Source organism: Cebus imitator, unplaced genomic scaffold (assembly GCF_001604975.1).
Source record: "Cebus imitator isolate Cc_AM_T3 unplaced genomic scaffold, Cebus_imitator-1.0 Scaffold167, whole genome shotgun sequence".
Taxonomy (NCBI): domain Eukaryota; kingdom Metazoa; phylum Chordata; class Mammalia; order Primates; family Cebidae; genus Cebus; species Cebus imitator.
Genome location: NW_016107482.1, coordinates 214678 through 229961, shown reverse-complemented (window position 1 = coordinate 229961; position 15284 = coordinate 214678). Strand labels below are relative to the sequence as shown.

At 50.2% G+C, this 15284-nt stretch overlaps 1 protein-coding gene across 1 annotated transcript in view; it reads left to right on the top strand.

The window, feature by feature from the left end:
• The first annotated feature begins 1718 nt into the window (after positions 1-1718).
• GYPC (glycophorin C (Gerbich blood group)) overlaps positions 1719-15284 on the top strand; it is a 34597-nt gene continuing 21031 nt past the window's right edge. The window contains exon 1 of the mRNA XM_017544213.2: positions 1719-2151. Within this exon, the coding sequence (XP_017399702.1) occupies positions 2112-2151 (40 nt within the window). The 5' untranslated portion in view covers positions 1719-2111. The remainder of the gene's footprint in view (positions 2152-15284) is intronic.

Here is a 15284-nt window from a genome sequence, read left to right as displayed (position 1 = left end):
CAACGCCTAACTTTGTAGATTGCTCCAATTTCAAAGATAAGAAAATTGAGGCTCAGAGAAAGAAGGTAAAACACTAAAGGTTACCCAGCTAGTAGGCGGTAACTAACCCAGATTGACGTCCAAAGCCCTGGCTCTTTAATAGCACAAGGAACTGTCACATCCTCCAGTGATGGTTGGAGCTGAGAATGCTTTAGTTCTGTAACAAATGCTACTTTATTCTTGTATCTGACTTTTGTAGTGTGTGGGGCTTTCCACTTTTGCTGTTTAGTTAGTTTATTAATTTTTTGACTTCCTTTCTGTAAGGAATTGTCTACAACATTTTGATGCCTTCAACCTGTCCTACCCTAAGAAATTAAGGAAATCTCTTATGATTATGTCTAAGGCTAGTAGGTTCTAAATTATGTCTAAGGCCAATAGGTTCTATAAGCGTGCTGCAATGACCTAATGACTTGTTCTTTGGTTACCTGGCAGGAGTTTCTGCTTCCTTCCAACTCTCCAGTTGCATTTCACACAATTAAAGAGAAAATAACTTTAATTATTTGTGAAAATAACATTTCACAACTTTATGTGAAATGCAACTGGAAAGTTAGAAAGAAGGAGAGAAGGACTATTGTCCCACTTAGACATATATGTATCTATTACCGAAAAAACAAGAAGTGAAACTGTTAAAGTCATCATTGCTCATTTCTGTTTATTAAATGCCTTTTCTGTTCCCACTGGGATTCTACCATCACTGCCTCTGTAAAACCCTGGCATGCAGGCAACCTTGCCTCCATTTTACGCATGAAGAAATCAAGATTCAGGGCTTCCCCACAGAAGGCCAAAGGCATTCTGTGAGTAGTTTACTTCAGTTCAACATGCCCGTGCTGCACAGGGCGGTTTGACTAAAGATCCCAAGCAGTGGTGGCTCTTCATGACCTAACCGACGAGAATCATGAGTGCTTTCCCACTATGCCAAGAAGGCCTGCAGTTTGTGCAGCCCAGGTGGAGGGGAGCAAAGCTTCTATGCTGCACATCTCCAGGGGTCAGCCTCTCATTGTATTCAACGCAGAGGACAGCCCCAAAGGCACTGCTCACAGATTGCACAGACAGCTGGCCTGGCACTCTGGATTGTGCAGGACAGGCCTTAATGGCAGAAGGTAGAGGAGAGGAGGGAGCCACAAAAGTGCTTGGGAAACTATCAAGTAAACAATGAAAAGCAGCACAGGACGGTTCAGACATCACACAGAAGCACAGGGTGTTCCCCTGGGCAGGGATTTAAAACAAGGGCTCCAAATTCCTGCCCTTGTCTTTGGGCAGAATGGGCAGATGACGCTATGATACATTTTTTGTAGGTGGTGCCGGTTGACTTGCATTTAACGAACCAAGGTATGTATGGAAATCCATGTGTAGGTTTTCATGTCAAAAGTAGAGCAAATTCACAAACTCCACTGTGTCTGGGAGCTTCAGAGAAAGGCAATGGGAACAAATCACCTGACCCTTGCCCGGCAATTCTTCCTGTTTTGGCATAATCTTTGCTAAACAGGCCATCCATGGGTACAGGGCTCGCAAAGGCCAACAAGACAGGGACTCTCCCCAGGGACAAATGCCCGGCGGCTGGCTCAGAGAGGCCGCCCAGCCATCCAGCGGCGGCGCAGCCAGCCAAGATTTCAACACAGATCTGCCCTGTTTGGTCACCATCCCCGACAGTGTTGGGCCAGGTCATCATTTCACATCAGGGAGTTTTCCTTGCCCTCCAGGGGGACTTCTCAGGCACAACCTCTGTACCCGGTAGTGGCAGATGGAAAGAGAAACAATTAGAAAAGTGTGGTTCTTGCGCAGGAAAGTTGGAGCACAGAAGAGTTCAGAAGTGGGCGGGTGTGTGTTTAAAAAAAAAAAAAAAAAGGGGTGGAAACCCCACCAGCCAAGTCTGCAGAAAAAAAATAAATGAAGTCTGCCTATCTCCGGGCCAGAGCCCCTCCCCTCGGCCCGCGCGGGAGGCGTGTGACCCAGGTGCCGCTTCCTCCCGCCGCTGAGGGTCAGGAGCCCAGGAGCGCGACCCTCCCTCGGCCCGGCCCGGCCCGGCCCGTCCCCGCGGCGTCTGCCCGGGCTGACGCCCACGACCGTGGGCCATGAGCAGCCCCAACCGCACTGCGCAGCCCCTCGACCTCGGTGAGTACCCGCCGTGGGGAGGGGTCCTGGGGGCCCGCGGGAGGCCGCGGCCCGCAGCAAGCAGCCGGGGGGCCAAGCCGCGGCCACGGAAGCCCGGGTGTCCCGGTCGGTGCCCGGCCTCCCGGCGGAGGAGGCGCCCGCTGGGCTCAGATCCCGGCTCTAGCCCCTGTTCCCGGTGCCTGGGCTGCACCTTGTCCCTGTCCCGCGTCCCGGACGCCGTCCCGGAGCTGGAGAGGCCGCCAGCCCGCCCGCCCGGGGAGCGTCGCCCGCCTTGTGTTTCTTTGTGCGGGGCATGTGAAATGTCAGGGGCCAGAATCGTCCCCCTAAAGAACAGTTAGGGAAGAGTCCACACCAAGTTGCGTCTGTGCTGCTGCCCAGGCCTGGGGCGGGCCGGGCGCGCCCGGGTGAACTCCAGGCAACTCCAGCCTTGCCCCGGGACGTGCTGGCTCCGCTGGGCACCGCAGGGGCACACAGACGCGGGGGAGTCGCCGGCCTGAATCCTTTGGGGGCTCGTAATTCCTCACTGCTTGTTTTCTTTCTCTTTTAAACCATCACGGTTTCTTGCTGACGGGAAATCATATGCGATGAAAGTTTTTGTAGGTACTTGGAAACATTGCTGGGCCTCCTCTGCCCTTTTCCTCTGCCACTGGGCTTTTGCAATAAAAATTACCATTTTATTTAACCAAAAAGCCTAATGCATGCCCCTGTCATCCCCCACCCTGGCGCGGTCCAATCCTGAGAGCCTGTCAGAGAGAAGCTGTCCTGAGCCTATCATGTGATAACGTTACCTTACTAACATGATAATGATATGGGTATTGGAGACACCAGCTCTCTTAGAAGTCTTTGAAATCCAGAGGGCTGTGAGGCCTCACCCCTCACCCTGCCGGAGCTTGGCATGGATAAGCGTGGCTTCGGTCTACGTGTGTACACGGCACTGCGTGTGCCCATGGCTCTGCTTGGGCCAGCCTGGGAGTGCACAGGCATCACAGGTGCTTGGGAGTGAGGCCCCTCGGTATGCACTGGGATCGTCTGCACTGCCTGTTAGCAAGCCAGTCTCTCAGCTCCACTTTACTCATCTGCAAAGCAGGAATAATACCAGGAGAGTCCTTATCTTAGCAGTAAGAAGTGCGTATAAATGGCTCCGCACAGAGAAGGACACAACCTAAGTGCTGGATCCAGGCTGGGCATCTTTATATAATTGTACGTGGTTCTCAGAGTTCACATGCTTTAGTGTGTTTGTGCGTGTGTCTTGAGCACTTATTTGTGTGTGTGTATATGGCGCAGCCTGGGTTAAAGGGACAGAAGCCACTGTCCTTATTCCAATTTAGGCACTGAGGAGGTGAGGCTGAAAGGCATCCCCATGCCTGAAGAGGATGGGCTTGCCAGACCCCTGCCCCATGCCCAGCCCAGCCCAGCCCCACAAGCAGTTTTCCAGGACTCAGGTTTCTGACCTTGGGAGACAAACAGCGGTGGCTGGCGTGCTATTCCACATTAGGCTTCAGATTGATTTATGGCAGGATCCCTGCTGTGCTGGAACTGCAGGGGGGTGGGGGGAGGCAGCTATTTCTTGCTACTAACTCAGGCAGGATGTGTCTATATCCTGTCTCAGTTTATGTAGCTGCTCATCAGATCCAGAGGTTAGAGTGGAGAGGACCCACTTCTGCCAGGCAGGCTTGCTCTGCTCAGGTGGGCTAGGCCTCAAAACCACAGTTACTGCTCGTGAGTCATGCACAGCAATTCATTTACCTTGCCCTTGGATGGAAGGGATCAAGGCTCAGTGAGGAGACACGGCCAGGTTTGGCAGCTTTATATAGAATTCACCGCCTCTGGCAGAAGCAGAGGGTTCCATTAAGTGCCAAATGAAATTCCACCTCAGCCATTGCTCAATTCCTCCAGATGTCACTGGCACTGGGAGTCACATGGTGCTGGCAGTCAGCAGCTGGACCTTTCCAAGGGTGCCTGTGGTTAGGCAAGCATTTCTGGGGACTGCAGAGCTCCCTGGAGAGGAAAGGGGTGGGAAGTACAAGGCATTCTAGGAGCTTGCGGTGGGAACAAATGAACCCATCTGCAATGCTTAGGAAAAGGCCTCCTCAGCAGGGGTGAGAGGTTGGGGCAAGCCAAGTCAGCATGCCTCTTCTGGTGGCAGACCTGCGTATACATCTGTGCCTCAAGTGTTTGTCTGAGGCCGCAGCCAAACCATCTTCCAGTAACTGAGGACACGCAAAGGGCCCGCAAGCATGCTGTAAACACAAAACCAAACAAACAGTAAAGTTAACAGTGAATGAAGAGTTAAAAATAGGAGAAAGACACCTTCTCCCTACCGCAAAGGCAATTGCTTTATTTCTTGAGGATAATCCTTCCAGAAGTAAATTTGCCAATACAAATATTTCTTATTTTACCTAATAAAGTGTATTTCATGTGTTTTAGTTCATCTTGTTCTTTTCCATCAGAATATCTCTTAAACATGATAACTTAACACCATGTAGAGACTAGCCCATTCTTCCCAGGGCTGCACAATAAGAATTGTATGAATATATGAATGACCTTGGTATTGTATTTAACCAATTCCTCTTCCAATGGGCATTTAGGCTGTGTGCAAACCTCATTTAATTTTTTAAACCAAACACAGTATTCCTGTGACAATGAGTAAGTACGGTTTTCGTGCAAGTGATTGTAAACTGTTAGGATAAATTCCCCTACCTCAGCATTTAATTTCTGTATCCATTTAAAATGTTAGTAGATCTTGAGAAACTACCCTCCTAAAGGTCATACCAGTTTCCCATGCTCAAAAATAGCCTATGAAAGTCACCATTTCTCTGCATCCTCACACTGCATTTTTTTTTTTTTAATCTTGGCCAAACTGATGAGTAAAAAAAAACACTGTTACTTTGGAATAAGTCTCTGTAATTAAGTAAGGCTAAGCATGTTTTCTTACTTCCGTAAGAGGTTGTATTACTCTTCTGGGAAGTGTCGGTTGATGCCTTTGTTCATTTCCTCTTGGCACCCCACCCCTGGGAGGAAACGTGACCCAGAAGTGAAAGGATGTGTCCTCATCACATGATGAGTGACAGGCAGAGCAGAGGCCACAGCAACATCTGTGCTGTGGAGTCAGCCCTGGGTTTGACTGCGCTCCAATGTTCACCAGCTTTGAGAGAGATCGGAGGTACCTCGGCACTTCAGTCTTCCCATCTGTGAGTGGTAATAACTGAAATCACCTGAGAGCAACAGCAGAAGGGACTGGCCCTGCGCCCATAGCAGAGGCTTGGGAGGTGGCTTTTGTTAGTGGAATTCATTGGAGCAAGGCTGGCCTGAGGATCACCCTCCAGACCACCGTTGTTTTCAGCTTTTGATAAAATAACAACTTAGTACTTAGACACCAAGCCCTGGTAATGGCCTTACCTGGGTCTCCCCTGCATACCCGCTCTGATAGGCATGTTCCTTTTTTTTTTTTTTTTTTTTTTTTTTTTTTTTTTTAGTCTTGTGCTCTGTTACTCAGACTGGAGTGCAGTGGTACGATCACGGCTCATTGCAACCTCCACCTCCTGCACTGAAGAGATTCTCTGCCTCAACCTCCCAAGTGGCTGGGACTACAGGCATGCACCACCATATCCAGCTAATTTGTGAATTTTTTATAGAGACCTTTGGATGAAATACCAGTGGTTCAGTGGGAGATAAGCCGCCACAGGGCACCCAGGCACTGGGGATACAGCCAGGCTGTAGACACAGGCTGCCAGAACCCACAGGCAACCCAGGCCAAGCCAAGGGGAGCATTGCAGGGTGTGTGGTCCACAACCTGTATGTGCCAGGCAGGGCACGCTGCTGTGGCTCTGCACACAGAGGGATGCTTAAGGCACAGACGCTCAGGACCTGCCTGCCACCCCCAGCTCCTCAGCCAGGCCTGTGTCCCCCGTCTCCCCCAGTCCGCCATTGCACCCATGCCCTGCTCTCTGTGGTCAGGCCTGGCCTGCACTGGGCTGCTGCTGCCCTTACCCACCTCAACGGCTGGCTCGGGGTGGCCCTCAAGCCCTCCCCCATGCACCTTTCCAGGCCTGCTACCTTTCCAGCCTCACCCCTCACAACTGCCCATGTCAGGCTCCTCAACACACCGAGTGCCCAGGGCACAGGCACCTGCTGGTCTGCTAGGACTCAGCTTCCCAAGCCTAGAAAACCACCCATCACAGCCGTGGGCACAGCTGCAGCCCTGACAGATTCCTGAGTCTGCCCTCTTCCCAGAATTCTGACTTCCCAAGGAGCTCTGTGACCCTGCCTATCCCTGACTCAAGGCCTGGCACAGAGAGGTGTTTGCTGAGCCGCTTTGAAGCCGGTGGGTAATTGCAGGGATGACCCCAAACCCATCCACGTTCCCGGGACTGCCACCATTCCAATGCCAAAAGAGCCTTTAAAAAGCCTTCAGTCAGGAGCTCCTGGTCTAGAACTTGGCATGGACGTGGAGACCAGTAAATAAGAAGTTGAGACGGACAGGAGTCAAACCCAAACAAATTCCAAAGGCACAATTGTTGGGCCCCAGGAATCCCGCCTAGTCCTTCCCACCTTCTTACCCAGCTGGGGTTCATTTTTGCATCCTTCCCTCTTCCTCTGTCCCTACCTCCCTCTCATCTTGGCCTGGGTTTTCTTCAGATCCTCACATAATCTGAACTTCCAAGAGAATGCGGGCTCCAGCCTTAGTTATTATACATTTTCATTTTTCTACATTCTTCTAGAACGATGTTCCTGTACCAAATCTTAGCCCATGGCAGAAACTGGCAAGAGCCTGTTTCCCGCATGCAAGCAGAGTCTGGCCCGCCGACACTGGTTCCTTCTTGGGCAAGGCGAAGGTTGGGCGGGCCCTGACGTCACCGGAGAGGCTGTGCGGTTCTGACCCCTTCACAAGCAAGCACTGGGCTTGGGGAGGGGTGCCTGCCTCGCCTGGGGTCCCCCAGCTCCAGATGGGGGCAAAGCAGGGCTCTGTGGTCCCTGCTCCCACCCCCGCTCTGCTGGCATCACTGCCTCTCCTTCAGAACTCTTCATGGAGCTGCATTCTAGTCTCTCTTATTCTGCTTATCCATGTGAAAGCCAGATACCCCTCCTCTTATTGTGAAAACACTGAAGTCACACACTGCTTGGGGCCAGCAGGCACAATACTGACCCCTTTCTAGCGTTCAGGGGAAGAAGCTCCATTTCAGGGCATGGAGAGCCAGCCCTGGGCAGGGTGGCCCTGGTTATCTCCCTGCATCCCTGGCACACCCTGATGGTGTTGTCTATCTGCACTTTGCATATGATCATTCTGACTGACACATCCTTGCAGAGAGTCACTGCCAGAGCGCCTCGTACCCGCTGCTCCCACATGCAGTGGGCAATTTTATGAGGGACTCAAGCACAGAGCTTCCAACTGACCCAGCCTTGCCACTCTTCCTCCTAGAACTCTGGAATGGACAACCTTCACATTTTATCAGCAGTCGATGGGCACATGTTCTCAGCAGAGTCTTAAAAGGGGGAAAACTATAGGTTGCCAGATCAAAACCTGATAAAACAATGATGCGTCTGGTGTGCGGCCCAGCCAAGCCCTTCTCCTGTGTTCACTGGGCAACAGTCCGCTGGAGGTGAAATCCACTTTCACTGGAGAAACTCACCCAATGCTCCTGCTGAAACCTACACACAGGCCTTAGTGATGCTAGAAGCTTCAAGTTCAGGCTCCCCTTCTGAATTATTTTAAACCTTTAGCTCAAATAGACTTTGTGTTGATTTGCTAGTGATAAAGGATTAGCTTTGAAATCTGAGAATGAGGTTTTGAATCTGGATCCGCTGTGAGCTGGCTGTGACTTGGGACAAGTTGCTGGTCCATCACCTGGGACAGGGATGGCTTCACAGGGGTGAAACCTGCCCAGCAGGGTCCTGCACTTCCTTGGTTTAGTGCTCTCCTGTTGCTATCTTCAAATTCTCTTGCAAACAAGGGGCCTCATGTTTTTATTTTGCACTGGACTCTGCAAAATCTATCGCTAATCCTGATCCTGTCAATGGAGCTAATAATAGTCTCCACCTCAGGGCTTTGTTCGGAGGATTCAGTGTATCCCCATAGATAAACATCCTAGTGTAACGCCTGGTACGTGTTCATAATTGTGTTTAATTGCTTCCACTTACTGAGTGCTTGTGTGTGCTTAAATGCCAGTTTCCTCCCCGCTGCCCCGCCCCCTCCTTGCTCTCCAGACTCCTCTCTGTTTGCTCCTTGCCACGGAAAACCATCCATCTGGATCTGTGTGGTCCCATGGAGCCCAGGGCAAGGCCCTCTCCCTGCCGATGCTGCTCTTTCATGTTTTTATCCAAGAGTTGGCAACTGCAGTGGAGAGCAGCCTAGAAAACACACACAGCCCTGCTGTTAGCCACACATGCCAGCTGTGTAACGGGGAGCAAACCTCTTACTTTCTGGGGTCCCATTTCCTCACATCACCCCGGAGAGAGGTCATCTTTACCCTCGCCACCTCATCTGGGAACCAGCCCCTCAGCCACTCATACTTGGGCTGTCTGCTTCTCCATGAAGAAGAGTAGACTCTTTGAAAGCATCCTACGAGTGAAGGAATGAGTGAATGAGTCAGCAAATGGCTGGAGGGATGTGAAAGTCCATCCATGTAGGCAAGCAGGGTCTACAGAGTGTCCTGGACCCCAGCAATCCCCATACCCTCTCCCCACCCTGGGCGAAGCCCTGACCCTGGTGTACTCTAAGCTCCTCTCAGGTTGGCCCTGACCTCTCCCCTGCCTGCCAGTGCCGCCTCCCCTGCGTGTGAATGGGGGGCCTCGTCCAGCGGCTGACCTGGCCCTAATGCACTCAATGAAGACCTTTCAATGTCTTCTTCTGGCAGTCATTTATCCTTTTTCCTTCATGCTCCCCTTTGGACGGGCTTGGATCTGGGCCTCTCTAAGGATCCGGTCTCTCTTTCTTTCTCTCTCTCTCTCTCTCTTTTCATAAGCTCCTCAGCTTTTCCAAGTCCCAGACTCCTGGCAGCGGAGCCAGGCCTTGCTTGACCATAACCTGGATGGGCTTGTCATATGAATCCCCTTCCTTCTACCTCTGCCAAACGTCTTATTTTAGTGAAATTAATTTCAGTTATGGCTGAAAATCCTGAGTATTACCTTTTTAAAAATTTTTCATAATGTTTTTTTCTTTTTCACTGATTCTCTAAACTCTCCTGAGCCATCCTTCTCTTCTGGCGACTGTAGTCCTGTCTCAGAGCGGAGACAAGGCTTCACTCCACAGATGCCATCTCATTTCACCCTCCGGCAGCCCCAGGGAGGTATTTTTATCTCCATTTTGCATGTGATGATACTGAAACTAGCAAGTAGATGTGACTTACAGAGAGCCTGCCAGCCCCTCACACACCCTTCTCTTCCCCCCTACACACAGGCTGTCTGGAAGGCTCAGTCAGGACCTGATCCCCAGGCACACTGCTCAGAGCCCACAGTGCTTCTAGAGGCCCACAACAGTGTTTGAGTTCCTTTTAAAATCGGAGAGGAGGAAATGAACCTTTAAGATCAAATAGTACATTTGCCGTTATACCAATGCAGCCATCAAATATGATTTCTAATATTTGCTAGGAGAAGGGACCCATAAAGTAAAGCATCTCGACCCATGGAAGTCATCCTGTGCCCTGAGCTCAGCCCATTGGAGGCTGAGGAGACGGAGCCCACTGTCTCTGCCCTCCCTGCCTGGACCTGCCCCCTGTTCCCACGGCTCTGATCCTCCTCTGCGCGGCAGTCCTGGCTCCCTAGCAGTTGGATCTGTCACGGCAGGGTTCCCTGGGCTGGGCACCTGCAGGGGCAGCTCCGGGCCAGCCTCTACCTCTCCTGTGGGATTTCACAAACACAGGATTTCACTGGAGTAGATGCTTGAGAGGCTCAGTGCGTGCACTACTTGCTGTCTTTCTCTCTCTGTGTCTTTCTCATTCTCTGTTTTTCTCTTACTCTTTTGTCCTTTTAAGTCAGATTAGTCTACTCTTCACTTACAAGTTTAAAAATAAGTTGTCTTTGCCCTATTTCATTATTACAGAAGCAGCTCATGTTCGTTGAAGAATTGTAGGAACGAGATCAAGTGGAGGGATGTAGGTAGAATCTCTCTGAGGACGAAGGTGACTTTGAGTTAGAGTCTGTTGTCCTGATCTAAGCTTTCAGTTACCTGTGGTACAGTATTACTGAGAGAGAGAGAGAGAGAGAGAGAGAGAGAGAGACTGGTTCATTTAAATTTTATACAGTACATTGTTACAATTGTTTTAACTTTATTATTTGTTATTGTTGTTAATATCTTACTATGTCACATTTAAAAAATAAACTAATTTATGAAATAAACTTTATCGTAGGTATTTGCATATAGGAACACTATCATGTATGTAAGGTTCAGTGGTATCGTTGGTTTCAGGCATCCACTGGGGGTCTTGGAAAGCATCCCCCATAGGTAAGGGGGAACTGCTGATGCATGGGACAGATAGGTGATCGCCCAATGGCAGCTCAGAGGGAGATTAGGGCACATATAAGGCTGGAGGACCTCAGCCAGTGTAAGGAGCCCAGAGGGGAGCCCTGGAGAGCCTCTGGGAGCAGCGATCTTCTCAGATTGGGGCCCAAGGAACGCCGATGCAGGGCACAGCACTACAGCAGACTCTTGGCACAGGTACCCGAGGTTGGGCACGCCCTGGCAAGCATCCACGCTGCCGTGCTCCACACCTAGTGAGGACATGTAACACACACAGTGCCTCCTTTAATGCTGAAGGAGTCACGCAGATGCACATATTATTAATTCCAGTTTAGAAAGAGAGAAAGTGAGGCTCAAAGGGACGATTTCCCTAGGGCTTCCTTGTGTATCACTGACACGCTCCCTCCTGGAAGCGAGGGGTGCCTTCCTCCAGCTCTGGGACTCTGCAGCGTGCCCTGCTGGGAGAGGCTGCCCATGACTCCTTACCCTTCTGCTCAGCTCCTTACAGCCCTGAGGTGGCTCTCCTGGCCTTCTTTGTTCCCCCTACACCCGGGAACACTTGTGCTCCCTTTGCCATCCTCTGCAGGCACCCACCTGTGGCCCAGCAGCTGCTAATGCAGTGCTCAGAGTGGAAGACAAGGGCAGCAGGCCAACCCACTCTCCCCCGGGGAAGCAGTGGGCAGCTGCCTCCCAAGGTCACTGCAGGGGCACTGGGAGAGAATAATGCCCCCACCAACTCCTGGCCAATTCCTGGAATGCCTCCACCGTGAAACCACCCCTGGGCTGGCAGCTTTGTTCTGTGTTAAAATATAACAAGCCAGCCAGAGGACCATTGTCACCGCATGACTGCAATTTCTGTTACACTTTGCTAGGCACTTTCAAATCTGTTTCTTCTCTTCATTCGAGAGATGCTGGTCTCCCTCTTCCACAGGTATATAAAGCAGAGTTCAGGGAAGTTCAGTGACTTGGCAGAATTTACACAACCAGGTGGCAATGGAGGGAGCCAGACTGGACCAGTCCCTTGTCTCTGACTCCTTTGTGAGTACACTGTTTGAGCCACAGAAGCTCATTCTTCATTCTTAAGCAGGAAGGGCTGAGGCTGAAGAGTCATTGGAAGAAACAGACGTTGGCCTTCTGTTCTCCTGCCCACTCTCCCTTCCCTCCCTGTACACACACACATACATACACACACACACATACACACACACACACACACACACACACGCACACACACACAAGCACACACACACAAGCACACACGCATGCACACACACAAGCACACACACATTTCTTCCTATACACCCCCTTCTTGCATTTCTTAGCAGCAGACAGGTATCAGCCCCAGACCTGAGGCAGACCCTTGCGGATCTGGTTTGGGACACAGCAGACAGGCATTTGGTCCAGGGGTCCTACTGACCTCCCAAAGATAACCAAAAACAAATGTAAGAACTGCTGCCTACAGCATCTTTTGGCCTTGGGTGTCAGGTGCCCTGTGCTTTTGAAACGTTTTCTACTCCACTATTTTTGGGACCCTGTTCCCATTTCTTTGCCTCGGTATAGAGCACCTGCCATGTAGAATATCTCCTCATGGCCTTCTCTGTCTGCATCTCACTCAAGGTCATTGTGGCCATCAGACCCCACCTGGCAGACAGAGACACATGGATTTTGAGAATTCAGCAAGGCTGTTTTGCTTATTTTGGCTTTGGGTTCCACACTAACTCTCGCAGACTATTCTGCAATGAATCCTCCCTAAGTCTATTGTAAAGAAAACAGCAGCAGCTTTCCCCAATCACGCCCCAGTAGTTCAATATTTGGGTCAGTTTCCAAATATGACTCCTATATGCATTTGCCCTTATTCCCAGCCTATCACATGATGTGGAGTCCTTTTCTACATTTCAAGTCTGCAGGGACCTCTTGGGTAGCAGGTGTCATGAGCCCCGAACCTTTAGCTTTGCATTGACTTATAGTGAATACAGTCAAGAGCCCCGCCGTTAGACATCCCAGTCCAATCTAAGGAGCTTTGCTTTTAATCCAGGGAGTCCCTACTATGTGCAAGGCGCTGCACAGGAGACACAAAGGGACAAAGACCATATCTTCAAAGGGCCTTCAGCCTGGTTAGGAAGGGAAGACCCAGGAGCATCAAAAAACAGAGCAAGTTGAAATACTGATCAGAGACACACGGCCCAGCAGACTGCTCATTGCACCTAGCTCAGAAACAGGTAGCAGTGTCAGGCTGCTTTGGGATGAAAGCCACATATTTTTGAACTTTCAAAAGAAGGGACTCCTCACCTGGGATCCCCAGCCTACAAGACACACACACAAAAGAACATCAGAACTACAAATCTCTATTGCAGTATTTTTATTTTTGACTTTCTTTTTGCAGCAGTGGCAATTTTATAAAATCAATTCTTAGATGAAATATAGAAATACATAAGAGATAAAAGTCCATCTGACCCAGCTGAATAAGGAATAAGGCCTGGTGACCATACCCCAAGGGCCTCTTGCGATGGCTTCCTCCCGAGACAAGCTTGAAGTCTCCTGCCTGGTGCCTTCCAGCGCCAGAGCGGCTAACTGATGCTCAGTTCACTAATTGCTGTCAAGGAGGACACTTTGAGGCCTAGATCTCAGGGGATCCCTTCATAGTAGACGTCTCTGCCCCATGCAGTTGTAAAATGGGTTCATTGTGGTTAAATATTTGCCTACAGCCAACGGCAATGAACATACAGCTGTTTATCACTTTACCAATTAATTCCGTGAGAAAAATGCTTATCAAACTTCAGAAGCTTTATGCTCAAACTCCAGGAAGAAAACCTGAAATGTTACAAATGAGACTGGATACAAAATTCTATCGTGAGAGCAATTCATCCACAAAGTGATGACTAATCACTTTATACATCCCTGGTTCCTCCATCGTCGGAAACTCCTAGGGTTATGGTGGGTCTTCCCTGCCATCAGTCCTCAGAACTGAGAGGGGACAAAGGTGTGGGATGAGATGCCTGCCCCTGAAGCATTGCTGGGCTTCTTGGGGCAGCAAGGTTCACCTCACGACAGGAATAAAAAGCATCCAGTCTTCCTGCTGAGAAATTTCTTATCACACAAATTCAGGTTTCAGATCGAATTGCCTATGACTTATTGTGATTAATTGCTGAAATGGCTAAATAGCTATCTAGCTATTTAGAGAATAACTTCACAGAGTATAAGTCCCCCTATGTAAGTGGGTGCTTTTCTAGCTAATATGAAATGATAGTAAATTTTGACCTAGCTAGATACAGTCTCAGCTTGTTGAATTAAAATTTTGTGCTTGAAAAGACAAGATGTTGGCGATCAGCGCTGACTGCTGAGGACCCTCTAACTCTGGAGATTAAATTGGTAAAGAGAAGTTGCAGGGATATATAGCAGGAAGAACAGTGCTAACGTACAGAGCTCACTACATGTAGCAATGTTGCCTGACAGCCTTTACCCCTGCCCGTGATCCTGTGCTGCAAGTGGGTGCTCCAGGCAGTGCCCCATCCTCAGGGTGCAGGACATGGCTGTGAGCGTCAGGGTCGTGATTCAAACTCAGGGGGTCCAACCCCTAGGCTATCTCTTAACGCTTGCACACCACCACCCCTCATATGTGCGGAAATGGAGTTTCAAGGAAGAACAGAGTATCCTTTCACAAGAGGAGTCAAAGAAAGTTGGTTCAAGCAGGCTGCCGAGTACATTTATTTATATCAGGCTTTGGTAATTCGCCCTGGGTCATTTCTTATTTCAGAATCCTGGAGCCTCGGAAAAACCCCTTTGGGACAGGCTATTTTTAAACGATTCGTTTGAGTGAAATGAAGTTTGTCACTCACTGAGAAAACCAACAATGCTAGGGGAAGTCAAAATGCCCCTTTCAGGACGTGGCGGTCACAGGCGGATGAAATCCATGGTGTTCCTTCAGAGTTCCAGTGAGCTAGTGTTTCCCGCTCATGGGCACTTCTAAGCCTTATTATTATTATTTCCTGGAGGCTTTTGTCCTCTGCCTAATTCGCTTCATGGTCCTTTTCCCCTCTGTTTCCAGAGTGGTGCTTTTGGTAAAAGGCTTCTCTGAGGTTGCAACATCTCAGAGGTACAATTATCTGAGTTTCCGGCCACATCTCGCCTTCCTCGGCCCAGGGCTATGGGAACAGAGGCTGAGCTGTCTGGTGATGAAACACTGGCCTCTTACTGCCCTGTCTCCTGCACTGAGAGCCCAAGTGATTCTAAAAGATGGTTCTCCTTTGAGTTCCCTGCGTGTGAGGCCCTCCCCAAAGAGAAACAGGTTCTCTTGGCTGCAGTTCATGATGTCTCCATCTGAGACCACAGCTCCACTCAGGGAGTCTTGTGCTGCAACTCACCACTGCCCAGAGCTGCTCCAGCCTCCCTGGACCAAGCCCTAAGCATAGCCAGGCTGTGACCACTTGCATGGACCCCTTCTGGTACACCCCTATTCCACCCCGGGGTTCAGGATTGCCTGGAGAGTCTCCTGGTACAGCGCCTCATCAACCAGTGCACTCACAGATGGGCACAAAAAGCCCAGCAGAGCCACATGCCTCCCATCCCCATTGCCATCCCAGCCCTGCCGTGAGCCAGTGAGGGTGGCCTTGGGGTGCTGTTTCACCCCCTTTGGCTTCTGCTTCCCCAGCAATGCCTGTGTCCTCACAGACACTTCTGT